This window comes from Chrysemys picta, chromosome 7, assembly GCF_011386835.1.
Source record: "Chrysemys picta bellii isolate R12L10 chromosome 7, ASM1138683v2, whole genome shotgun sequence".
NCBI lineage: Eukaryota > Metazoa > Chordata > Testudines > Emydidae > Chrysemys > Chrysemys picta.
The window spans coordinates 120,755,855-120,781,179 of NC_088797.1; the positions used below are offsets into that span (position 1 = coordinate 120,755,855).

The following is a 25,325-nucleotide window of genomic DNA, read 5'->3' on the forward strand; positions in this document are numbered from 1 at the left end:
CTGCACGGCCACTGCCAACGGCCCCGGCATGTCAGCGCAGTAGAGGCAGCATGGCCTAGTGAGTAGAGAGCTTGATGGGGTTTCTGGCGACCTGGGTTCTATTCCTGGTTCTGCCACTAGCCTACTGGGTGACCCTGGGCAAGTCACTTGCCTCTCTGTGCCTTAGCTTCCCTGATTGTAAAATGGGGAGAATGATACTGACCCCTTATTGGTTAAAGCTAGATGGTTTGCTGGATCTTGACCAGAATGCTCTCAGCAACTGGCAGGATCGAGCGCCTATTCAGAAAGCACTGGGGACACCTCCCATGAAATCAGTGGGGCTCGAGACTTATTGGTATTGACTTCAATGGAATTACTTGCAAGTTTAAAGTGCTTCGAGAGCTACTGATAAAAGTGCTGTATGAGAGCTAGGTTTTGTTATCTGGCTGCCAAAAAGATGCCACAGACAAGGTAGCAAGCACTGTTTCCTGCGACTCAGAAATGATGAAGTCAGTGGTGGCTGTTATGGGCCCATGCAGCCTGCGTATCAGCATTCTCCTGGCTCTCCAGGGTACGTGTGCAGTAAACAACAACACAGTCAGGGCCCGTTCTCCATCCCAAGTGTGCCTGCTCATTCCACCAGGCCGCTGCTGCAATGATGTACAGTTTATTCAGCAGTATGTAAACAAGGGGTTAAACCCTCAGGCGTAGCACAGAGATGCTTGCAGGTGTCTGGTTAAAAACATGCTGTGTGCAACTAAAGGGAAGCACAGAGGATGGGGATGAGGTGCTTCTGGTAAGAAGACAGGTTGTAAGTGTTGAACTCAAGTGAAAGGGAATGAAGAGACTCTGAACTGTTGTCTGTTTGTTGTGGCCGTTGTTAACAACAGCTGCAGTGAGTTCCCCAGCCATTCTCATCCTCATGAGGCAATCACTAGGGAGATCAGGTTGAGGGGAGGGAGAATTCAGCTAACCCGAGGTTAGAACCTTAGGTTCTAGATCCAGTCAGTCCCTACTGATCTTATCCACTGCATAGGATCAAGGCCAGAACACGTACTCTTCACTTACTTTCCAGCCAGCACTTGCCTGAGAGTTCCCACTCTCTAATGGGACAAAGTCCAGCCATTGTAATGCGCTCTATGCACAGCACCGAGCGAGAGGACAGTGCTTCAGAGGTCCCATAAGTGAGTTGAAGATTCAAGCATTAGATTGTTCTGTTAAAAGCCAGATGGCCCTGGAAACTCTGAGATGGATGGCCAGGATTGATTGAGGGCTAAGTCTAGAAAGGTGCTGAGTTCTCAACCCACACTGACTTCAGGGGACATGTCCCTTGCAGGGCCGGCTCTGGCTTTTTTGCCACCCCAGGCAAAAAAGCTTTTCACCGCCCACCCGCAGGGAGCGCAGCAGGGGAGGGCGGCGAGCCTGTCCGGGGCTCCGCTCTCCCCGATTGGACGGAGCGCCGGGGGAGAGCAGCGAGCCCGCTGCGGCTTCGCTCTCCCTGCTTGAACGCCGCCCCCCTCCAGGTGCCGCCCCAAGCACATGCTTGGTAGGCTGGTGCCTGGAGCCGGCCCTGGTCCCTTCCTCTTTGCGAATAGGTGCTTGATCCTGCAAGCTGCTGAGAGCATTCTGGTCCTGATCCAGCAAAGCACTCAAGCAAGTAAATAGTCTCATTGAGTACAAAGGGCCTAAGGAAGGACCTTTGAGACGTGGACATGAGGTATGGTCTGTATAGGGACCCAAATTCAGCAATAAATCAGTTAGAAACCCAGTTCCCAATCCTTCACACCGAACACTGCAGTTCAGTGAGCACAGGGCATTCAGGCTCCAAGAATCTACAGGATGTAGGCACAAGGGCAATCCAAGGCACAGGGAGGGAGACGCTGCCTGGGGGAAGGAGCTGAAGAGATAGCAGGAGACCAGGGGTAGAAAGAAGGGTTTCCAGGGAGGATGGGCAGCCAGTCTTTCTAATAACCCCCAAATTATGGTGACTCTGCTTTGCCCTTAATCCACCCCTGCGACCATCGCTCATAGCAATTTTTCTGTGGGTGGCTGTAACACTAAGTTTGGCAGAACTGGGCATCTTTACTGAACATTAATTTTCATGGTATTCTTGGATTTGAGTGGGGGGCTGAGACCCCAGATTAACTCACCGCCGCTATTTCTCTCCACCCAGGACTAGCTGCAAGCATGAAAACAAGTTAAAGTGACAATACGGCCAACCGCTGGCACTAAATCAGCAGGTCTCTTTGGAACAGCCCTCCTGCTTTTTTATCTCCGCCTGGGTTTTCCCCTCTCCCAGTTGCACAGCGGCCCAAATAAATCTCAGCCCCCCAAACTATGCTTTTTTTTTTTTTAAAGGCACAACTGAAAAATGTAACAGCTCTCTCCTTTTCTCCTGCTTTATTAACAGTCCCTCCCTTTGAGGAGACACAATTTGCAAAGGATTTCAAAATACTGCTGCTGGAGAGAGAGACCACAGCCGTGAAGAGCTGCACAGTCTAGGTGTGGCCTTTCTAAAGCTGTTCTGTGCAAGCCACGAGGCCAGCCCCTCTGCATGTCTCCTGCCTGAATCTTTAATAGAGGGAATGAAGGGGAGCCTGCCTGATTGCTACTGATGTCAGCAGAAGCTTGCAGAGGCTCTGGTGATGTCACTGGAAGAGGCTAGCTCCACCCCTTGCTTCAGCCTGGGCTGCCCACGTGGCCTGGGACGTCAATTTTGCATGGCAGCCTCCAGGAAGCAGTGACAATCCCAGGTGAGGCAATTGAGGGGTGCAGAGCCCAGCGGCATCCTTTGCACGCAGGAGACAGGGCACCTTTTGGAGCCCTCCGCCAGGTGCACATTGGGGGAGCTCCTTCACTAAGAAGGCTGCAGGGAGGGGGGAAGAACCTGATGGTGCTAAACAGGGTGACAAAGGTAACAAACAAAAATCCAGTGCAGGGAGATGTGTGCAAAAAGCCCCAGGGTGCTTTCGACTTTTCATGTTTGCACAGCTGGCTAGATAAATCCAGCTTCTGTGCGTCTTACCCAAACAGAGCCTACTCCAGACTGCAGCATTTCAGGCTCATTTGCCCAGACACTGAGTAACAGGAAAGAGGAGCTGAAGCATGAAGTCTTTATGTATGGGATCCTGTATGGCTTAAGAAAGCAGATGCTGTGCCTTGGGAAGTCTGGACTATGTCTCTGTGTATAGGGTTTATGTGTGGGGGAGGGGAGGGAGGTGTTGTAAGAGTTGCTGATAACTTTGTCAGTTTCAGCTCTAACCTTTTTTTTTTTTTTTTTTTGGTTTAGCAACGTTCTATAGAACAGAGAAGGGATATTAGATTTTTGTCCTTTAAAAGAGATTGCTACATTTTATTAATATATGGCCCCTTTTAATACCAAAGTTTTAGACCTCACATGTGCATATCGGTATGAAAGTAAATGTTAGGCATAGCTGGGCAATCTGGCACCAATAATCACACATCACAGATACATATATTTTGTAAGCTTAGTGCTAGATATCGATTTTTCTCTAAAGGGCTATAGTCAATGCAGATCCCAAGGATGTCCTGCCCCGTAGAAGAATAGAAGCGTTTCATTTAGATTGTGACAAACACTATCCCTGAGGTTCAGCTATCATGGAGATGAATGTGGTGTGAATTATTAATTATTATTACTGTTATTATTTATTTATTTACTATTTGTATTGCCATAATGCCTAGGCGCTCCTGTCATAGAGCAGGGCTGTACACAGAATCAAAAGACAGAATATCTAGGGCATGGAATAAATACACCATTTGAACTGACAGTGGTAATAGTCCCAGAATTATTATTTTTAGACAGCGTCTGCCTTGGAATCTGAATGTCAATATATTGTGTGCATTTCATTTTTTTATAACACACAGATTATACCATGTCTTATCAACAATCCTAACCCTCTTCCATGTTCCAGCTACTCACAGCTTTTCATTAACATAAAATGGCTACTCAGAAAAAAAGCATACATGGTTTTTAAACTGGTAAGAGCGGGCTGTCATTTGTTTTTAATTTCAGATGCATTGGCATAAAACAATAATAAAAGGTAAGTTGCGTGGTGTACATTTTCAAAAGTGACCAGTGATTTTGGGTTGCCTAAATTTTTGGGTGCACAACTTGAGATCGTGGGGGGCTGGAACAATTTTTATAGAGGGGGTGCTTGAAAGCCTGGCATTTGGTTGCTATTATTACGTCAGGGTGGAGGTAAGTGCTGACCCCTAGTTCCAGTGCCTCTGCTTGAGATGGTTTAAAGAAGCCTGATTTTCAGAGGGTTGGTGGTCAGTGCTTTCTGAAAATCTGGCCCCTGTAAGGGGTCTTAAGTAAGGCACCCCAAAATCACTTATCACTTTTGAAAATTTAGGCCCACCTCTAACCTATGTGCTATCCTGTAGACACATGAGAACTTATCCTCTGCTTCTACAACCCTTTACATGTTTAAAGTTGAGCGTGCACAAAATGTCTACAGGATCGGAGTCATAGCGACAGACCTTCCAGCTGTATCATGTGCATTTGTGCAAACAGATACTGTTACATTTTGTCTTGCACACAGAAAATACTCGATAAATCAGAGTTGCTGAATAGAAATTAAAAACAAGTCTTCAATAATATTAGATTTATTACATGATCCATATATTGAGGCTAGACATGGAAGATTGCAATCTAAACATTAACGTGGTAGGATAAGTTATCTCTGCACAATAGAGCCATTGGCTACTGTCTCCTATTTTATTAATGGTTTCCTGGTGCTGTCAGTTAAGCCCATTCTGTCAAGATAGGAAAAGTCTATAGATGACTTGACCAAGGATAATATTAGACTAAAATCTTTTATGACAGGAAAATATGATTTGTCCCAATTTCCTTTCTTCCTTTCATCCAAAATGAGTTATTTCCAAAATAAAGCTGTATGATATAACCCTCCATAGAGGACAAGCACCTGATCTGCCATTTTTCCGCACAGAAACTTGCTTTGTATGTTTAAGCTGTCAGTGCGTGTTTACACACACATTCTAAACAAGAGCAGGCTTAATAAAGCAGAAATCTGCTGCTGAACATGGATTAGAGATACAGGCTTAGCATTTTGATAGAAGAGACGTGAGTCTATTTGATGATTTAAATTAGAAGAATGCACACTGCATGGGGTACTAGGAAGTCCTGAGATCCAGTCCTGACTGCCACTCACTCGCTGACTGGCTCTACTGATGTTACTGCAACTCTGCCTCAGTTTCTCCACTGTAAAATGGGGAAGGGAACACTTATCTACCTCATGGGCTTGCTGTGAAGCTTAATGTCTATACAGTGCTTCGAATGTGTAAAGCTATATATGAATGCCGAGGATTAAATTATTATAGCTTGATGGCTGAATACATAATCTGTGCGGTCACTGACATTACATGCTGCACCAGCAGTATACAGTGTATCCATCAACAGATTAACACAAGAGAAATATAAGAGAGATCGCTAGCACAGGGTTTGTCATACTTTTCATAGGGTCGAGACCATCTTAATAGACTTCATGTCTCACGGATGTGAACTTCCTTCCTTCCTCACAATCACATAACATCTAAGTAATAACTGCAGCAGTTACTTACATGGGAAAGGAGTATGAAAAAAGCGTTGAAGCTGAGACTGAAATTCAGTGGTTTTGGGTGTCTTTGTTTCACTAAACTCCTTTGAAAATTCCAGTCTTAATGTATTTTTAGCTGCTTTTCTTGTAGCATAATAGAAGATGGATCTAAAGAGGGTGCATCTTCTGAGTTTCCAGCTGTCCATGGACCACCACCAAGTGCTATGCAGACCACCAGTGTGCATGGACCACAGTATGAGCATCTCTGGTCTAGAATCTTAGGTGGAAGTTTTCCTGTACTGTAACATTCGTGCCTTCAAAGCTGTGCATTGTGGGATAAGAAAGTTTATTGTGGCCAAAGTCTGGTAGACCATTCATATTTGCCCTTTGCTTTCTCAGGCACGGCTGAGCTTGTTAAGGGAGAGCAAAGGGCCAACTGGTATTTGTTCCATCAAAGGCCAGAGGAATCAGGACTTGAGGGGAAAGCTACAGAGAGCAGGTAATGTGGCTATGGTTATTTAATGGCTTTGAAACGTCAAGGTTGCATCTTTCACTAGTGGGACAATTACTTTAATTTCAGTGCCGCTTGGTTTTAATCACTGAGTGAGTAAATAATTACAGAGAAGTGATTTTAACTTAACACATGATTATATTTACTGCTGAGGGGAAAGGTCAGCTATGCTCTTAAAAATACAGAGTGAGCAGGTTAAATGACCCTCCAAGGAAACAATGAAAAGAATTCTACTGGAAACCTTGGGGATACTTTAAAATGGTTACTTAGAAAGCAGGAGTTACTGATGACATCCTTCATATGGGTTTCACTGCTAATAGATCTGAGTTTCTAATATTGCACTGCAGACTTTGTATTAGGTTTGTGCTTGGGGACAGTCTTTCCTGCCTTCTTCAGAATCTTTCGCTTGTCACTTGCAGGATTCATTAGCAGTTCTTTGCTTTTGTAATCAGTGTATCACCATCGTTTCTATTTCAGGCTTGTGGGGACAAAGCACATGCCTAGAAAGGGAACTGTATCCTTAAGAGTTAAGGGAAGGGTTTCCTTTCTTTTTCTAACTGACCGTCAGATTGTTTCTGTCTTCTTGTGGACATCTATCCTCAGTGAAGGGAAATGATCAGCTCATTATATGGGACAGAAAAGAGTGATCAGAATAAGACACTGTACACCATCACGTACAAACAGTATATAGCCTTGGAAGCTTGCTGTGGAAATAGCTAGAGGGTGAAATCCCGGCCCCATTGAAAGTCAATGGGATTTTTGCCATTGGCTTTGTTGGGGCCAGGATTTCACCCAGGGTACGTATTAGCATTTGGGGTTTGTTTTCTCTTTTTTCCTTCCAAAATGTATTTGTAGAATAAAAATTCTGTGCCTTGCTGCAGACAGGCAGAAGACCAGCTCACAAGCACCACGTGTGGCTTGTTCCCATTGGTTAGGAGAGGAAGGATGATCACGTGATTAAGGTGTTGGAGTGGGTTCAGAAGATCTTGGGGCAAGTCCTGACTCAGCCACAGACTTCCTGTGTGACCTTTGGCAAATCACTTAATCTCAGTTCTCTCTGTAAAATGGAGATAATACTATTTCATTTCTCCCACCCTTTTCCCCTGTCTTTCTATGTAGCCTGTAAGCTCTTTAGGGCAGGGACTGGCCCCTCTTATGTGTTTGTGCAGTGACAAGCATGGGGCCTTGAACTCAGCTGGGGTTTCTAAGCGCTACTGCAGTAGAAATTGTACATTAAAATAATAAGTGTTTGGGACTTTTAAAAATAGATTGAGTAGACAAAAATGTGACTAACTAAGATCCATCTCTCGTGTGCCATTATTTTCAAGCAGGGATTCACGGCACGCCACTACCTGCACGGCACGCCACTACCTGCACTGAACGACACTACCTGTACTGGCCCTAGGGAGATGCACTGTATGAACTAACTGAAGTTAGAGACAGAAATGAGCTATGAAACGGACTATGCAGAATTCTACGTCTGTGTCCGTTTCATAGCTCAGATCTACACTACCCACTTACTTCGGTATAACTGCTTCGCTCAGTGAAAAATCCACATGCCGAAGCCATGTAGTTATACCAACATTAACCCCCCTGCCCCGTGTAGACAAAGCTGTGTTGGTGGGAGAGCTTCTTCCGCTAGGGTTGCCGTTGTCTGGTTTTCGACCGGAACACCCGTCCGAAAAGGTACCCTAGCGGCTCTGGTCAGCGCTGCTGATTGGCCCGTTAAAAGTCCGGTTGGCGGTGCAGTGGGGCTGGTAGGCGAGTCCCTACCCGGCTCCGTGCAGCTCCTGGGAAGCGGCAACATATCCCCGGCTCGGGGACGGTCACGGGGGTTCTGCGCGCTGCCCCCGTCCCGAGCACTGGCTCCGCAGCTCCCATTGGTTGGGAACCATGGCCAATGGGAGCTGAGGGGGTGGTGCCTGTGGGCAGGGGCAGCATGCAGAGCCACCTGGCCGCCCCTGAGCCAGAGGGACATGTCACTGCATCCCAGGAGCCACCTGAGGTAAGCACTGGGCTCACCCCCTCCTAATTCCCTGCCCCAGCCCTGAGGCCCCTCCTGTACCCAAATTCCCTCCTGGAGCCCACACCCCTCCCGCCACTGTGCCCCAACCTCCTACCCCAGCCCTGAGTCCCCTCCCACACTCCAAACCCCTCAGCCCCAGCCCAGAGCCCCCTCGTGCATCCCAAACCCCTCATCCCTGGCCCCACCCCAGAGCCTGCACTCCCAGCCGGAGCCCTCACACTCTTCCAAACCCCTGTACCACCTCGGAGCCCCCTCCCACACCTCAAACCCCTCATCCTCGGCCCCACCCCAGAGTCCGCACCCCCAACTATACCCCAACCCCCTGCCCCAACCTGGTGAAAATGAGTGAGTGAGGATGCAGGAGAGCGAGCAACAGAGGGAGGGGGATGGAGTGAGCGGAGGGTGGGGCCTTGAGGCAGAGGTGGGGTAGGGGGCAGGGCAAGGGTGTTTAGTTTTCTGTGATTAGAAAGTTGGCAACCCTACCTCCTGCCCACATAACTACCGCCTCTCACGGAGGTGGACTTATTAAGTTGACGGGAGAGCTCTTCACCAGAAGCGCTACAGTGGCACCGATGCACATCTGTAGTGTCGACCTGCCCACAGATTTCAAGGCCAGAAAGGACCCTTATGATCACCTGGTCTCACCTTTTGCCTAACACAGGCCAGGGAATCTCACCCACTAATTTCTGCCTCAAGCCCATAACTTCTGGTTGCGCTATGTTTATTTTGCTAACACAATAAAACAGGTGGGGATTCACTGCATGACAAATGCTCATGACAAGTTGGCAACGGGGCCGTCCGTGCCAGAAAGGACGGGTGCCCATGATATAAAAAATCCTGAGCTACTAGTTTTTTGGATAATAAATCTTCTTTTTAAAATGTCCTTTAATAGGGTTGCACGAAATAGAATGTGAGAGTAAATAACGCACCAACGTGAGTGCCTTGGTGGATAACCTTTTTATATTTAATGGTCTGTACCCTCATCTACTTCTTGATTGGGACCGGCAAGATATCATCTCCCATTCCCTGCCCCTTTGCCCCTCTCTTGTCCTGCTATCCCCATTTGAGACCCTGTATAGCAGCCTCTATGCTTCTGGTTAAGGAAAGACTATACAGGATTTCCTTCACGGCCCAATGCCATGCAAACTGCGACTATCACCACTGCGCTGCAGCTCAAGCCAGAAAACTGCACCCTTAGGTGATTCATATGGGTGCAGCAAATGGACAGAGCCACTCAGGGCAGTCCGTGCTCCTGTAGAATATAAACTACAATGTCTGTGGACAGCAGGGTGAGGTAAGGAGTAAGGGCTCATTCCTGCATATGTAACAAACCATGGCTGCGTGCAGACACCACGACCCACAATGGGAATTGAACCTTTTGAATCATAGAATATCAGGGTTGAAAGGGACCTCAGGAGGTCATCTAGTCCAACCCCCTGCTCAAAGCAAGGCCAATCCCTAGACAGATTTTTACCCCAGTTCCCTAAATGGCCCCCTCAAGGATTGAACTCACAACCCTGGGTTTAGCAGGCCAATGCTCAAACCACTGAGCTATCCCTCCCCCCCTTTGGAAACGTTGACATCAGCACTGCCGAACTCTACCACTGGAGCTAAAGGAGAAGGTATATAGGGGCTGGTGCCAGCTCCTAGAAGGAGTGCAGATGATACATGCTAGGCCAGTGTATCGCACAATTACACCTGAGTAACTTACTGATGTGAGAAAACATTTGCACAAGTGTTTACAAGATCTGACCCTAAAGGATTAAGCCTCATCTCTCAGCCTTAACATTGGCCAAAGAACCAAAATGGTAGACAACAAGGAAAACAAGAGGGCAAGAAGCTGGAAACCGGAATTATGGGGCCTGATCCTTGCCCTGTTGACACCAAAGTTTTGCCACTGAATTCAATGGGAAATGGATCAAGCCCTTACAATCCACAGGGGCTGCTGCAGAAGTACTAAGACAGTGTGCTTAATTTGTATTGCAGGTAGGAATATGAGTCCCAAGATTACTACAGAGCTGCTCCGACAGCTGCGACAGGTGATGAAGAACTCCAGGTACGTCGCAGAGCCCATCCAAGCCTATATCGTGCCGTCCGGAGATGCACACCAGGTAGAGATTTCAGTATTAAGGATGTTTCCTTCTAGAGGAAAAGTAAAAGTCTGTAGATGGCCATGGTTACTTTTTGGTTTGCTTGTTTCAATAATTCCAATATAAAAGCTTTGGTGAGCTGGGGAATGATGCAAAGGGGAGCTGTAGATGGAGTTTCTAGAGTCTTTTTTCTGATGGTCAGTGTTTATTTTTCTGTAGGAAGTCAACTTTGGTGGTTCTGCTTTCTCCAAGGAAGCCCATGGCCTACAAAGGGGGGCGTACCAAAGAAATGGCTGCTCCCATCCTGGCCCTTGTAGTATATTTTCTAGAGCTAGAGAGCCCTAACCTGCAGCTCTCACATGGAGGGGCTTCTGGGGTAGCAGTAGGGAAGGCAGCATGCAACAGAGGCCCAGGTCCCCTCCCATCTGTGCCCAGATCCCTGTGTGCCCAGAGTTACTCCTCTCTGCGCCAGCCGGAGAAGGTGACCCTGGGGCCTGCTGCTTGGGTGTTTAATTTTCATGGTTGCGGTGATACTTGGCTTTCTCCAGAATATTAAGATTGTCTTGATCTGGTGTAGTTGTTTAGCCCAGGGCAACTTTAAAATGTTGAACCCCTTCTTGCCCGCATAAATGTGTATATGCGGTGTCCTCAGTCTTCATCCAAGCTCTGTTTAGAGAGCATCAGAGTTCCTGGGGGGGCGAAGGGGATCTTCTTCTCTCAGCCATTTTCGGAGACAGAGGGCCTGACCTCTCACCTTCCCATACCTGGGGTTGGAATTTACCCCTGTGCAAAGTGGGTGTGAAATGCTGCCGCATCAGAGTGTTTCACACCCTTTTTGCACAGGTGCACGTGAAGACACAAGGTGCAAGGCAGTGGTGAACGTGGCTGTGCCCCGGGAACACGTGCGTCATACGTTTCCCTTTAAATAGATCAACTCCTCAGTTCTGTGCGCTGGGTGAGGGGCTCCCCTGCAGCTGCTACATTTTGCGCCTGAAGCTACCTCTCTATCCGTATGTAACTCCAGTTACATTTTGCTACCCTGGAACTGTGGTCACGTGAGTTAAGGAATGTGACCTGCAGGATTCCTGATTTTTTTCCCCCTTCTCTTTTGGTCTTTGCTACAGTGAATGCAGTAATGCAAACAACCCTGCTTCCTGCTGGGCAAGTTCATCAGGTTTCGACACAGAACTAAACAGTCTGAATGGAACTGATTAATGAAAACGGCTAATTATACAGCTGCCTGACTCGCATGTGTCATGGTGGGTTGCCTCTTCAAGGTCTTGTCTGCAGTGCGGAATTGCCCCAATTTCAGCCATTGTTGAGCTTCACCAGTCCAAACCCCCAGTGCTGACCAGGTAAACCACCCTAAGCTGCAGTTTCCAACAGCCCGGTATAGCCTGAGTCAAGCAGGGGTTCACAGCATCCATGCAAATCCTAGCTTTGCTTTTCTACATTCGGGACTCGCACTTGTGCAGCACCACCAGCGACTGAAATAGAAGCAAATCAGTAATGCGGACAAGGCCTAAGACGGGGGGAATTTTATTCCATTGCTTGGTTGCTCAAAGTACCTGCATTTTGCTGACATTTTAGGGCCCTGATACTGTGACGTGCTGAGTGCCCTACCTCTCCTGGGCTTTGGTGTGAATTGAGGTCTCTCAGTAGGTTGCAGCAACTTGTCCATGTAAGCTCTAAGATCCCTGCAGTGCTTTTAATGTCAGGTTCCGTACCAAGGCTAAAATATTTTTTTTCTCCATTGTATTATAGACCTAATCAGACCCCCTAGCTTTCCAGGTTTACTTGTCCTTTCAATTCCATAGACAGAGAAGCACAGAAGCATATAAACAGAGGGCTGGAAGGAACCTCAAGAGGTCATCTAGTCCATCCACCTGCACTGGTCCCCCTAGACTACCTCTGACATGTGTTTGTTTAACCTGTTCTTAAAATCTTCCAATTCCAGGGATTCCACAACCTCCCTAGGTACCTGTTCCAGCGCTTAACTATTCTTACAGTTAGAAAGGATTTTTTCTAATATTGACCCTAAATCTTCTTTGCAGCAAACTAAGCTGATTATTTCTTGTCCTGCCTGCCGTGGACTTGGTGAACAATTGATCACCATCCTCTTTATAAGAATCTTTTACGTATTTGAAGACAGTTATCCGATCTCCCCTCAGCTTTCTCTTCTCTAGACTAAACTTGCCCAGTTCTGTCAGTTCTTTCCTTGTAAGTCATATTTTCCAAACCTGTTATAACATTTATTGCTCTTTTGGACTGTCTCCAGTTTGCTCACCTCTTTCTTAAAGTGTAGTGCCCAAAACCGGACGCAGTACTCCAGCCGAGGCCTCACCAGAGCCGAATAGAGCACAGTTACCTCCAGTGTTTTACATACGATACTCCTGTTAATACATCCCAGAATGATATTTGCCTTTTTCACAAAAGCATCACATTGCAGAGCTCTTAAACAGAACCATCTTTTCCTAGAATCTCGGAATCCAATTTATATCCTTTCCAGAGACGGCCAATACCCTGGATTGGTGTCTGCTTTAGCCACTGCTGAATACTGGCTGTACTACTTACATTGATTTCCTACAGTGTATTATACACTGAGCCTGACTTGTATCTCTAAACCAGTGGTAGGAAGTCAGAGGGAATGGAAGGGCCTCTTGTGAACAAGGTAGTGCAGTGAGGTGTGATCACTTCAGATGGGTCTCTCACAGCTAGTAAATGTCTGCCCAGCTCCTACCCCCACATTTGGGTTGGCTGGATCGCCACTCTCTGCTCCAGACTGGAACAGCATGAGGTGTGGTTGTTTAGGACTGATGAATGGGCAGAATTGTAGAGCAATGGAGGAGAGGAATTTTACACAGCATCCACCTGACCTGTTCCAGCTCTGACCAGTGCAGGTATTATTACTGCTGGGACTCCTGATGCACCTGCCAAGTAAGTGGCAGGGTTTGTTTGAAATGCTTAGAGGATCAAGGTCACCCCTGTAAAACCAGTGGGCTACTCACCTAATTGCTGCTGTACGTTACAGCTGGAATGCACCTGCAGTGCTGCCGAATGCACTCAACGCAATAGATTTGAGTGTTAAAGGGCCTGACCGTGCAAACGTTTACTCAGATGAGTAACACCATTAACTTCAAAGAAGTTGAGCAAAGAAGGCTCACTTGACTGAGGGCTTGCAGGATGGGGCCCTAAAATTCCAAGGCTTGGACAGCAGCCCAGCAGGTGTGGTGGGCAGCCGCTTTAGGGTCTGAGCTGGGATGAAATCCAGTCCGGTTGCCAGAGGAGCTCCAATTAGATGGGTTGTTTCGACCGTGCAGTGGCTGACGCTCTGTGCAGCATTCACAGGGGCACAGTGCTAATTTTAGCACAGGTATGATTATCACAAAACACTGGGTAATCTTAGCACAGTAGGGATTGCTGTATGGAACAGGAGATGAACTGCTGCTCACATACGGTGATGATGCGTCTCTATAAGAACCTAAATAGACAGATAGCTACAAAGGGCTTTTGCTTAAGTCATCTTCCTTCCCATGCAGCTCAAAGCCACTAATTGTACTTTAAGGCCCATCTATCCCTTTGCTTAGTTTCAACTCTCCCCTCTCTCCCCCTTTAAATGTTTCCTGCATGTTTCCCTGTATGGGACACTGTCAGGGAAGATTTTTTCCTCAACTTAAGATTCTTATTTTTTTTAAATAAGGTTTTACCAAAGCTGAGACCAATAGAAATATTCCCCTGCAGGAGGGCTGTTAGAAAAATCACTGTTATATTTTGTAAAGCCATTAAATCTCCCCCTGTTGTGTTTGTCACCCAGACATTTCAGCATTATGTTAGGGCGTAAGACCCGGAAAGTGAAATTAACTAGCTAATACCTGCCCATGTAAGTGAAACAGACTGACGTCTTTCCTCATTGTGGGAGCTGAGAGAGAGGGAAGAGAAAAGTAAATCAACTACGGGTGGGATCTTCAGAAGTGTCCGTGACTTAAGAGCACTGCAAGTCAATGGGACTTATGCTCCCAAATCACGCAGGTGGTTGTGGAGCTGCCCCATATGAATCGAGAGGAATAGATCCAGATTTTTAAAAAATCTTTTATATTTAATATTTAATGTTTGAAACATCGTACAGGATTTTAAAAAATAAACACATGGGCAGATTCCAAGCAGAGATTAGAGGAGCCCCAAGGAGCTCAGTGATCGCCTTCCATTCTGCTGCACGCTCTGGAAGCTAGACACAATAGAGGATCGGGCCCGTGAGATTTAATTTGACTGTAACCCCTCAGTGTTTCTGATTTGATCCTGGCTATTCAGTGCTGCAGCAGAATCAAGGAGTCAGGGAATAATCCCATGCTGATTTGCAGACTTTTGTCTTGGATCATTTGCCTGGTACTCTATTGAGCCAAGGCTTTTAAGGCTGGCCAGGATTAAGTTGATTTGCTGAATTGTGCTGATAATTAGAGGCAAGTTTAGCAATCCTGACCTCCGATCTTGGTTGAACAAGATCCCAGAACAGGGTGTGTTGGCCATTTCAAAACACAGGAACACCTTGGCTAACAATTTTTCTTCTTCCATTTTGGCAACAGATTGTGGATGTTGGGAGTTTCTGTGTCCCCAGCCTATTCAGTTATTTAGGGTTTCTGCTGAGACTGACAACAAAGGTGCCAATTAAGATGGTTTTATGATGTGGGCACTTAGAAGTTACCCATCTCTCTTCCTTCCCCCTCCCACTTGTTTCACATAGGGAAGTAAGTACTCATCCAATGGTAACCAATAACTTCTGGTTACTTCTGACCTGGGCTGGATTTGAACAGGTAAAGTAGAAGTAAAAGACTTGGTACCTAATTACAAATCTCCTAAAGGCTTGAAAGTTTTATGGCCTAACAACCTTGACTTTCTCCTTTTCAATGGCATTGTTGTAGAGGAAAAATTCTAAAAGGGCTTCTTGTAAACTCCAGTTGGAGGACATAAATAAATATAGTGGCATTTAAAGATTTAATGGCCCGTATACTTTAGTTTCCAAGATCAAGGAATGCTTGTGTGTTCTCTTCTTCTCACTTTGCAGCTTCAAAGGCAGGATCTGTTTGTTGCCAAATGGGAGGTTGAGTGTGAAATAAATATCAGCAAACTGCAGCACTTTACTGTTTACAGAAGTTGGTGGGAGAAAAGTGCCGGAGGTTTAAAAAAACAGGCAGATATAAATACAAAGTAATCACAGATACTTAAATGTCCCAAAGGAACAATTTTTAAACACTTGTTAGGACTTCCAGAGGAGCAGAGCCCAATCTTGTAACTTGTTTGTTTCTCTTGACAGTGTCCTTCAAGAGAAATGAAGCTTTTCAATATACTTGTCATCAACTGCTTTTGTTGTTGCTGTTGTAAATAATTCGCTGCGTCTTCTGTATTCCAGAGTGAGTACATCGCGCCCTGTGATTGCAGACGGGCATTCATCTCTGGATTTGATGGCTCTGCAGGTACATTACCAGAACCTCTTTTGTTGTCTGAACCCATATTTCCCCTGAAAAGGAGTGATCAGGAGTGATCAGATTCACGTGTATGCTGGATGACGAAAACCTAACCAAAATGTTTGGACTGTTCCCTTCCCATATCAGTGTCTGCAAAATTACGTGTTGGCTGCCAGCTGAAAATTATGTAAGATCGATGCAGTAATGGGCTTTCACAAAAGATTGACCCCCGAACAAACCTCCCATAAAGCCAAATCCTGTTAACCGTTTAATGCAGTGCTCGCAGCCTGCTTTTATGTTGCCTAACGGGAGGCCACTATGAACAGATTGTACGTTGCCCAACAGAGCTGGGATTAATGGTAAACAATGTTTGTCAGCCACTTTCAATCATCTTAGAGTGAAGCTAGTGCCAAAAATACTGAACTGTGAAGCTGAGTTTATGGAAAAGTTTGCTTATCTCACAGAGGCATGGGATGTTCTTTTGGCTGAAGCATAGGACTGGAAGTTGGGAAGGCAGACTTCTATCCCAGGCTCTGCAATGTACTTGCTGTGAAATTGCGGACGAGTCACTCAACCTTCCTATGCCTCCCATCTCCCAGCTGGAAATCAGGGTTAATAACAAATACTGACTTCCACACAGGATGCTGTGAGGCTTCGTGGGTCAATTTCCGTAAAGTGCTTTGAGAGCCTCCTGTGAAAAACGCTCTATACAGAAATGCAGAGTAGCGGTGCTCTGTAACACGAGTCCTGCATCCCGGCCTTCCTGTCTTCAGCCTGGTGCCTCACCCTGCGGTCAGAAGGGCGGGGGCTACACCGTCAGACCGTGGCAGGATTTGCGCAGGCTTGGGCTCAAGCAGGGTTTGCTGAATGAAAACTCCGTTTTTAAATGGGTTCCGGCTCCAACGGCGTCAGTGTGTGTTTGGCCAGGGGAGAGGAGGCTGAACCGGAGTTTGCGAGCTGTGCTGCAGTAAGATAGACTGCAATCATTGTAAGAGAGAAAATAGGTCATGTGATATGACGCTGGGACTCAGGAGGTCTGGGTTCAATTCTTGGCTCTGGCACAGACACTCTGGGTGGCCTTGGGCAAATCATTAGATCCCTCTAGCCTTGAGTCAGCAAGTTAGGTAAGCAAATGCCTAACTTAACCATGTGAGTAGTCCCATTGATGTCCGCTCCCATTGCTTACGTACGTGGCTGAACCAGGGCCAGCGTGCCTCAGTTTCCCACTGTAAAATGGGGATAATAATGCTTCCCTTCTCTCACTCTGTCTTTTCTGTTTAGATTGTAAACTCTTTGGGGCAGGGACTGACTCTCTGTTGTGCAGTTCCCGGCGCAATGGGGCCCTGGTATCAGTTGGGGCTTCTAGCTCTTTCTCTAGTAATGATGATTTGTAAGCCAGGCTTCAGCTCCTCCATGCTGGCTGGCTGAGCTGTGTTTAAACTGAATTAGTCTGAGGAGATTTAAAAGCAAGTTCAGCAAACCCAGTTCCTGGTGTAGAATGGCTTGGCCAGAATTGCAAAGGAGTTTGCCTCTTAGTTGTGGGGAACAATTAGTATCTCCATTAATACCCAAGTGACGTTAGAACTGTGACCTGAGCTTTCCTACGGACTATCCGGCATCTGTGTACATTTCAACCAAACCCTGTGCAGTCCATGTAACTGTGATGCCTCCAATACCTCTGTATCTGCCCCTCTGTGTTCCGATGAACCACAAACTGACTTATCCCTTTTGCTTCCTGGCCAGGTACTGCCATTATAACCGAGCAAAAAGCAGCCATGTGGACGGACGGACGCTACTTCCTGCAGGCAGCACAGCAAATGGATAGCAACTGGACGCTCATGAAGATGGGTGGGTGGCCGTCCAAAATATTGCTCCACTAATATACAGAGAACTAAATAGCAGGGCATGGGGGTGCTCTATGCACTCAGCTTAATTAATTGCCAGGGCATGTGAATGAACTAAGATCAGGGGAGTGCCTTTCACAAGGAAAATCAAAAAGGAATAGGAGGATCGGCATCTGCACAAGATGCTGCTGCTTTAAGATCTGTCAGGGCACTTGCATGTGAGTGTGACTTATATGTTCGCTTGTGCTGTAATTTAAGGGTCTGTGTGAAACCTCTTCTGCATGGTTTTTGCTTTGCTCTTGGAACTACATTTTATCCCCTTTTCCACATCCAGGTCTGAAGGATACGCCGACTCAGGAGGACTGGCTAGTGAGTGTGCTCCCAGAGGGCTCGAAAGTTGGAGTGGACCCTTTCATTATTCCAGCTGGTTAGTTTATTTTATACTTTCCAGGTTGGGTGATGAGATTCTGCCTACCCAAATTCCCCTCGCTGTTTCAAATGGGCTGAGGTGCCTTCTTCGCTTTCCAGGTTACAGCCTATTACTGCTACACAGCTAAGAGAGTTCTTCTTTAGCTCAAGCGTTAGAGGCCTGTGCTTTTGGTGCCAGATCTCTGGTTCATTTCCCACTGGTGACTGTGATACCTTTGGCAGTATGTCACTATGGCTTGTTACATCTGGATGTTGCTTTTCTCCTCCTCCTGCTGCTGCTGACCACGTGGAAGGGGCCGGGGAGGAGAAGAAAGCTTAGACGTTTCCAGCATCCCCTAGCACAGAGGGAATTCCTGTGTTTCAGACATTTATGGCCAGTGCTCTTAGCTCTCTCCCCTTTGGCAGATCAGTGGAAGAGGATGTCTAAAGCACTGAAAAGTGCTGGCCATGTTCTCGTGCCGGTCAAAGAGAACCTGATCGATGCAATCTGGATGGATCGGCCCCAGCGACCCTGCAAACCTCTGATGACCCTGGACCTGAGTTACACAGGTTAGTGGGATCCGGCCCTGAATTGAGTGGATTCATTTTCACTCCTCTCTTCTCTCTTCCTTTCCCTTTATAAAGTGACAGGAGAAATATAACTGCAGCCCAGCATGATGTGCTCTTTGATTAAATTAAGGATCTAATTAGACTCTGTTTATTCTATTCAATGATCTTTTTGTTTTGGAAACCAGACATAAGCATTGATTGTGCCTAGATACTACAGCGATGGTTTACAATAAATGCACAGATGTATGTTTCTGGAAAAAGGAGAAAAAGCTTGAAGCTGGTGGTGTATGTCATAAAGGAGCAGTAAGGAAGACAAGCCAGAAATTGCGTGTTTGGCTTCTAGGAAATGCTACTCTCATCACATTAGGGCTTCATGGCTGTATGTCTCTGCTATTAGTCAATAAATTAGGCGGTGATAACATTTGTAACTAAAGAACCAAACCCATCCACAGTCAGCAAATGTATTGTATTTCACAGGGGTAGGCTGGAAAGAGAAGATTGCAGCTCTGCGTGCGAAAATGGTTGAGAGAAAAGTCCTTTGGCTTGTGGTTACAGCCCTGGATGAGGTATCTTGTAAGTATCCTGGCTGGGTGGGTTATCAGATCTCCCTGGCAGTACAACAGAACTTTCTCTCATGGCTGGGAAATGGGAAATCTACCCAGTGCCAAGAGGGGTTTGTTATAAGTCGATTAACCTGTGTCAGAAGCAGCTATGGGACAGGGTCAGGAGCAGTCACCGTAGATTTTGCTCTCATTTATGTCTGTGAAAATCCAGAGCGATAGAGCAGATTTAGGCCCAGTGTAAACAACAAATCACCACACTTGAAAAGCAGGCGAAGAGAAGGAAAAGGAAGGTGATGTATAAAACTGCGGCAGCTTGAGGAAAGAACTGACAGACAAAATGTTCTAGCATAAAATATCCTTACGCCCTCCCACCGGGAAGCGGAAGGCTGTTTTAAGCCGTGAAACCTTGCCATCACTGAAGCAGTACTGTATGTGGCTCTAGGTACACAAATAGACACACCGCCATTTCGTATGCAACATTTGTGATTTCTAAGCATGTGTGTGTATGTGCTTGTGATTTCCGCAAGCCTGGTTCTAGTTTTCAAACTTATTAAAAGGAGTCCCCCGAGCTCCTTTCCTTGACAGGCTGCGAACTCCCGTAGCAAAACAAGACTGCAATGGACCTCGTCCTAGTCCCCACCCGTTCCCCTTTGCACTGGACTGGCAGCCAAGGGAGCTTAAACAACCCGCAGGAGAGTCTCCAAGTAGCAAAACCAATGTAGCCAGCTCTAAGCCCTGTGATTCTGGCCTCCCGCTCCAACATAGTAGGCATTCCCAGGGTGGGTGGAGGTCAGGCCAGAGCTCATGGAACAGCCCCAGGGCTCAAGATAGATAAGATCTGGGTTGCTCTAAACCTCAGAGTAGGTCCAGATGACCCATTGTTGACCACACCAGAGGCCTGTGTGCACTAGCACTCCTGCTGCTGCACCAGTGGGGCTGCGCCTGTGTAGGAGATGTCCCAGGAAATCTGAGTGCAGGCCCGGCTTGGGTGTATGATTAGTAGACGCTGTAGAATCTGCATCACCTGCTCTGGAGTGTAAATTATCTTGGCAAATTCCCAACTTCAGTTTGGGAATCAGTAACTTGGCGCCAGCCGCGTGGCCTAGTCGGGGTCCTCGGTATTCGCTCCTACAATTGTGAAACCAAGCACAGCGCTTCCTGTTTCATGAAACAAAGACATCCAATAGCAGCGAGACCTGCATTCGCATTAGCAGAGATGGCAGCTTTCTGACCTTATCTGTACAGACCCCGCGGCATGTGCGCCGCTTTACAGACAAGTAAAACAAACCTGGCTGTCAGGTGGGTACAGTCGGAGTACACCGACCAGTGCAAGGGGTGACCCATGAACAAAGGGGTGAGGAGGGGCTAAGGACAGCGAGAGATCGTGAGAGATGTTTATTGCTAGGTGTACATGTGGAGCCCCTTTCCTTTACTATACATGGAAAAACCCATTCATCTGATGTTTGGCCACTAGATGTTGCTCTATTAAAATCTGAAAGGGCATCTGGGAGGAGGGTTGAAGAGGAGGCCAGCACCATTCCACAGCATGGAGACCCTAATCTTGCTCAGCTAGCAGATTTCTACAGCCCCTTCCTGGAAGCCCCGTATGGGTCTTTGTAACTTGGGAGAAGCAGGGTCTTTCCCAGGAAGCATGCACATACCCCACAAGTGTCCTACCTGATGTTGCATGGCCCAGTGGACCCAGCCCCAGACTCTTCCACCTCCGCCGGCTGGCTCGCCGCGTCACCGGGAGCCGCTCTTTCACGCGAATGTTTCCAGGAGTGAGTCCCAGGGTTTCGGAGGGCTCAGCTAGACTCCTGAAACCCGGCGCTCAGAGAGGCCGAGCGCCCGCCGCGCCGCTTGGCATCCCCCTGAGTCGTGAGGGACCTGCGCGTTTGACAAGCAAGGCCGAGCCGTCCGCAGCCGAGCAGCCACAATCAAAGGCCGTTTTGTAATGTTTTGGCCTTAACTTCTCTGTGCTTTCCTTCCCCCGTGGGTCCCATGGCTGACAGGGCTCTGTGGGAGCAAAGTTCTAAAACTTGAGCACTCTCTGGAGAGCGAGGGGTGATCTGCGGTCATGGCAGAGACGGGGAAAATCACTTCCTTGCCATTGTGGTATCTCCACTGTAGTCTAGCTACTGAACCAGAGCCTGAAGAGATTTTTCTGGCATCATTTAGTACTCACAGTTTTGGTGCCATCTAGTGGAGAAAGCAAATTACTGCCAGTAAAGCTCTGGGGAATTGCAACAGCTGGACTCTGGCTTAAAGCCCTTGTGTGAACCTGCTTTCGAGCCAGCTGACTTTGGTTTTGTTTTTCTTCTCTAATATGGTTGAATTTAAATGATGAAACAAGACTGTGATTCTGGGCTCTCTTTTCTTTCCTAGGGCTGTTTAACCTCCGAGGCTCAGACGTTGAATACAATCCAGTATTTTTTGCTTACGCTGTCATAGGAACCGACACAATCAGGTCTTTACCTCGCCCCTTCTTTATCGTTACCAAGTGTTGCACTGACGTTCCAGGCGTGTTTCCTCCGAGAGACTGGCTGGCTCTCGCGTTGTGTGTGTCCTTTTAAACTTGGCCATATTAATGTCCCTTCCTAGCATTTTTATATTCCATGATAATCCATTTATCTCCCCCTGCTCCCCTCTCATCATTGTGGTGGCGGAGTCAAGAGCTTTTGCTTCTGTTCCCAGGTCTGCTACTGTGTGACCTTGGGCAAGTCCTTTCACCTTCTCTGTGCTTCAATTTGCCCCTCTGTAAAATTGGGATCATGTAAAATGCTTTGAGATCTTTGTACCAAAGGTGATATAAGGAGTTGCTGATGACTTGGCATCAACAGTGGGGCAGGTGCTGGAGAACATTATCCATTGTGGGGTTTTCGAGGGGTTAACTTAGCTGAAGATTCCCTCTGAAACCACAAGTAACGGTTACTGCTGTGCTCTGGGATTTTGGGGCTTTGCGTGCCAAAGATCCTTCTCTTTTTGTTTGGTGCAACAAGCTTCGGTAGGACACAAGAATCGAGGCACACAAAGGTACTAGCAAAACATGTGAGCTAGTGGGTGGAACACAGGTCTGGGGGTTCTGTTCTCAGCTGTGTGATGACTAAGGCTAAGATTTTGTCATGGAAATTTTTAGTAAAGGTCACGGGCAATAAAGACAAATTCATGGAAGCCATGAACTGTCCCTGACTTTTACTAAGAATATCTATGACAAAATGGGGATCTGCTGGTCCCCTCCCCACCTGCAGTGGGGCAGCTGTGCAGTGGCTAGGAGTTCCGGAGGCCCCAGTGCGGGTTGGGTGTTGGAGCTCCAGGGTCCCCCGCCAACCATGGCTGGGAGCTGCGGGGCCCCTGCCGCCTGCAGCAGCTGGTGGGTTGTAGGGTACCCCTGCCGCTTGCAGCTCTGGGGTTCCCCTGCCACCTGCGGGGGATGGAAGCTGCGGGTTACCCCCATTGCTTACGGTGACTTGGAGCTCCGGGAGCCGCCAGAGGCAGCAGGGGACCCCACAGCTCCCGAGCGCTGCAGGCTGGAGTCAGAGGTCGCTGGAAGTCACGGATTCCATGACTTCTGCGACCTCCATGGCTAAATTGTAGCCTTAGTGATGACATGCCCCCTCTGTATAACTGAGGATAACTACCTCCCAGGGTGATTGTGAGACTGGATTTCAATGCAGGGTGCAAAGTGCATGGAGATCCGTGGATAAAATGGTCTGGATCAGTGCACAGTATTATTCTTAATAATCGCCTCTCTCTGTTAAATGTGATTAGAACAGTGTGATTTCCATCCCCTCCCACTTCCATCAGGCTGAAGCACAAGTCACACCCACGTGCTCTCTGCTGATACATTTCTGCAGGCTGTTTATCAGTGGGGACCGCATGGCAGACCCGTCCACGAGGGAACATCTGCTGCTTGATTCCGCCCTGGAGGCTGAGTTTAAAATCCAGGTGGTGCCATATGAATCTGTCCTGACGGAGCTGCAGGCCATCTGTGTGGGTCTCTCCCCCAAGGAGAAAGTGTGGCTCAGCGACAAAGCCAGCTATGCCCTGACCGAGGCCATCCCCAAGGTTGGTGTGTCCTGGCAGGGAAAAGGACTCCTCCTTCAAACCCAGTCCTGTGATGAGTGTTTTTAAATAGGGCACGTGCTCTCAGCTTCCCAGCAGTGCTGGGTGCTGCAGGTCTCATTCTCTGCTGGAGGGTGGCTTTGAAGAGAATGCCAGACTATCAGAGGGTTGTTTAATGCGGGGGTAGCTGTCCCCAGGGAAAGCATTCCAGCTTGTTAAGCCGATTTACCCAAAGAATTCTCAGATTCAGGGTAAGACAAGAACAGGGGAGGCAGAGGGTTGGGGAGATCTGGATAAACTAGGGTCACTGCGCATGGATCTTGCGAATGTCCCGTGCATGGCATAGATTAAATACACCCAACTGTTCAGGTGTAGCTAGAACCCAGGGGGTGGGGAGGGTTGTGCTTGGTGGGAGGATCGAAAGTTCAGCTGGACCTTAGCTGAAGACCTTGTCACAGGTGTCATAACCAACCAGTACAAAGAGTGGGTGTAAAAAGCTCGGGAGAACACGAGAATCAGGGATAGAATGGGACGTGTAAAGCTCTTTTATAGATTTAGCCAGTTGGATTAATTACAGTAAGGGACCTTCGGGGCCTAAACTACTGGGTGAAGATACTGGGGGGTGAGGGATAGCTCAGTGGTTTGAGCTATTAGCCTGCTAAACCCAGGGTAGTGAGTTCAATCCTTGAGGGGGCCACTTAGGGATCTGGGGCAAAATCAGTACTTGGTCCTGCTAGTGAAGGCAGGGGGCTGGACTCTATGACCTTTCGGGGTCCCTTCCAGTTCTATGAGATAGGTATATCTCCATTAATTAATTTATTTATTTATTTTTATTTTATTTTATTTTATTTTAAGATTTAAAGAAGAGTAATTTTCATGATGGTGACAGATACCAATATAGGACATCTAGGACCAGGATCTTCAGAAAGGCTGAGCACCTACATATCCATAGAGCTAGGGCAGCTTCCTCCACTCAACTTTTGGGGGTGCTTTAAACCTGTCAGAGGGTACTTCAGTCCTCTACAGGCCCACAAAATCCTTGGTCCCCTTTCCTGAGTCTGCAAACAAGGGTGCCAATGGGGAGGGCGATTTGCCATGTAGGCTCTTGCCCATCAGTACGAGAAGACACCCTCAGCTCGCTGCACGTAGGCCACCAAACAGCCACTGATGGCAAGAGTGAGGAGCCATTATGGATTTGTGCTAGTGACCAAGAATGGAAAAATCTCCATTGCCACCCCATCCCAGCCTTTGCGTGCCTTTAAAACGACTGTGCTCATGCTCTCCCTTATTAAGGCTGTCACTTGGACAGGCTGTGGCCCTGTCCCCGTCAGATTAAGAGGCATTGGAATAATCAGCTGGGTGAAAGGGTCTCTCGTGGAGGGCCTGGGTGAAACCTTGGGTGGGATTTTCAGAATGGGAGCCTCTCTCCGCTCCCATTGAAATCAGTCATTTCCCCAGCACTTCAGAACAGGTTTGGGACATAGGAGCAGAGTGGTCAGGGAAGCTGTCACTGTTGTGTGGTTAGAGAGATGCTCAGAATCACTGAGGTGGGCATCGTTCACCAACATAATCACTTGATTTTAAAAAAGAATCGCGTAGACGTCTAGGTCCCAGCCATCCCCTTCCTGTAACTAATCCCACGGGATAATCTACAAGGCAGCTCTACATTGACCACTGTGTCGCTGAGCCGTTGTACTCAACAACCACCACTCTGGGTGGGTGTCATTTTTAATTCTTGTCCTGCAGACACTCTCTGCTGTTCCCAGTGACTCTAAAGGGACTACACAGTGTAGTGAGCATTTTCAGGGTAGCGCTTAAAGTTGCAGTTCGGCTGAGACACCAGGGTTGAGGGCCCTTTTCCTGCAAAAAGTGCCATGGGATTTTTAAGAACAGCCTAGGTTTTATGTCTTCTGAAAGAAACCTCTCCAGCTGCAAAGGCTGTTTATATATCCGCCTGTTGTCTATTTAGTTATATAGACAAGCTAATATCTGCCCTGTTCAACATGCCAGTTCCCGCGGCCAAGAGAACAGGTATTGTGTATTATTGTTTCTCTAACAATGACATTTGATTATGTATGTTGGCTGCATCTCTGCTCTTTGTGCGTTAGTACAGATGGGGAGATTGTAAAGCTTTATCATTTACGCAGCAACAAATCTCTTCGATATATGATGGAGCTCTTTGTATCTTTCTGCCAACTCTTAAGAAACATGTGTGCTTTGCCTGATACAAAAAC

At 47.4% G+C, this 25,325-nt stretch overlaps 1 protein-coding gene across 6 annotated transcripts in view; it reads left to right on the forward strand.

Moving 5' to 3' along the window:
• The first annotated feature begins 1,844 nt into the window (after window positions 1–1,844).
• The window catches only part of XPNPEP1 (X-prolyl aminopeptidase 1), a 42,039-nt gene continuing 18,558 nt past the window's right edge, over window positions 1,845–25,325 (forward strand). The window contains exons 1-11 of one of the 6 annotated variants that reach the window (XM_008173492.4): window positions 1,845–1,901; window positions 2,390–2,732; window positions 5,958–6,057; window positions 10,082–10,206; window positions 15,590–15,653; window positions 17,388–17,492; window positions 17,823–17,915; window positions 18,323–18,466; window positions 18,944–19,039; window positions 21,415–21,496; window positions 22,884–23,094. In XM_008173492.4, coding sequence (XP_008171714.2) covers window positions 10,090–10,206; window positions 15,590–15,653; window positions 17,388–17,492; window positions 17,823–17,915; window positions 18,323–18,466; window positions 18,944–19,039; window positions 21,415–21,496; window positions 22,884–23,094 — 912 coding nt within the window. In that variant the 5' untranslated portion in view covers window positions 1,845–1,901; window positions 2,390–2,732; window positions 5,958–6,057; window positions 10,082–10,089. Of the gene's footprint in view, window positions 1,902–2,389; window positions 2,894–4,017; window positions 4,041–5,957; window positions 6,058–10,081; window positions 10,207–11,308; window positions 11,445–15,331; window positions 15,388–15,589; window positions 15,654–17,387; window positions 17,493–17,822; window positions 17,916–18,322; window positions 18,467–18,943; window positions 19,040–21,414; window positions 21,497–22,883; window positions 23,095–25,325 lie in introns of those variants that run through there. The other 5 variants (XM_024110062.3, XM_065553592.1, XM_065553593.1 and 2 more) reach the window with 5 other exon arrangements.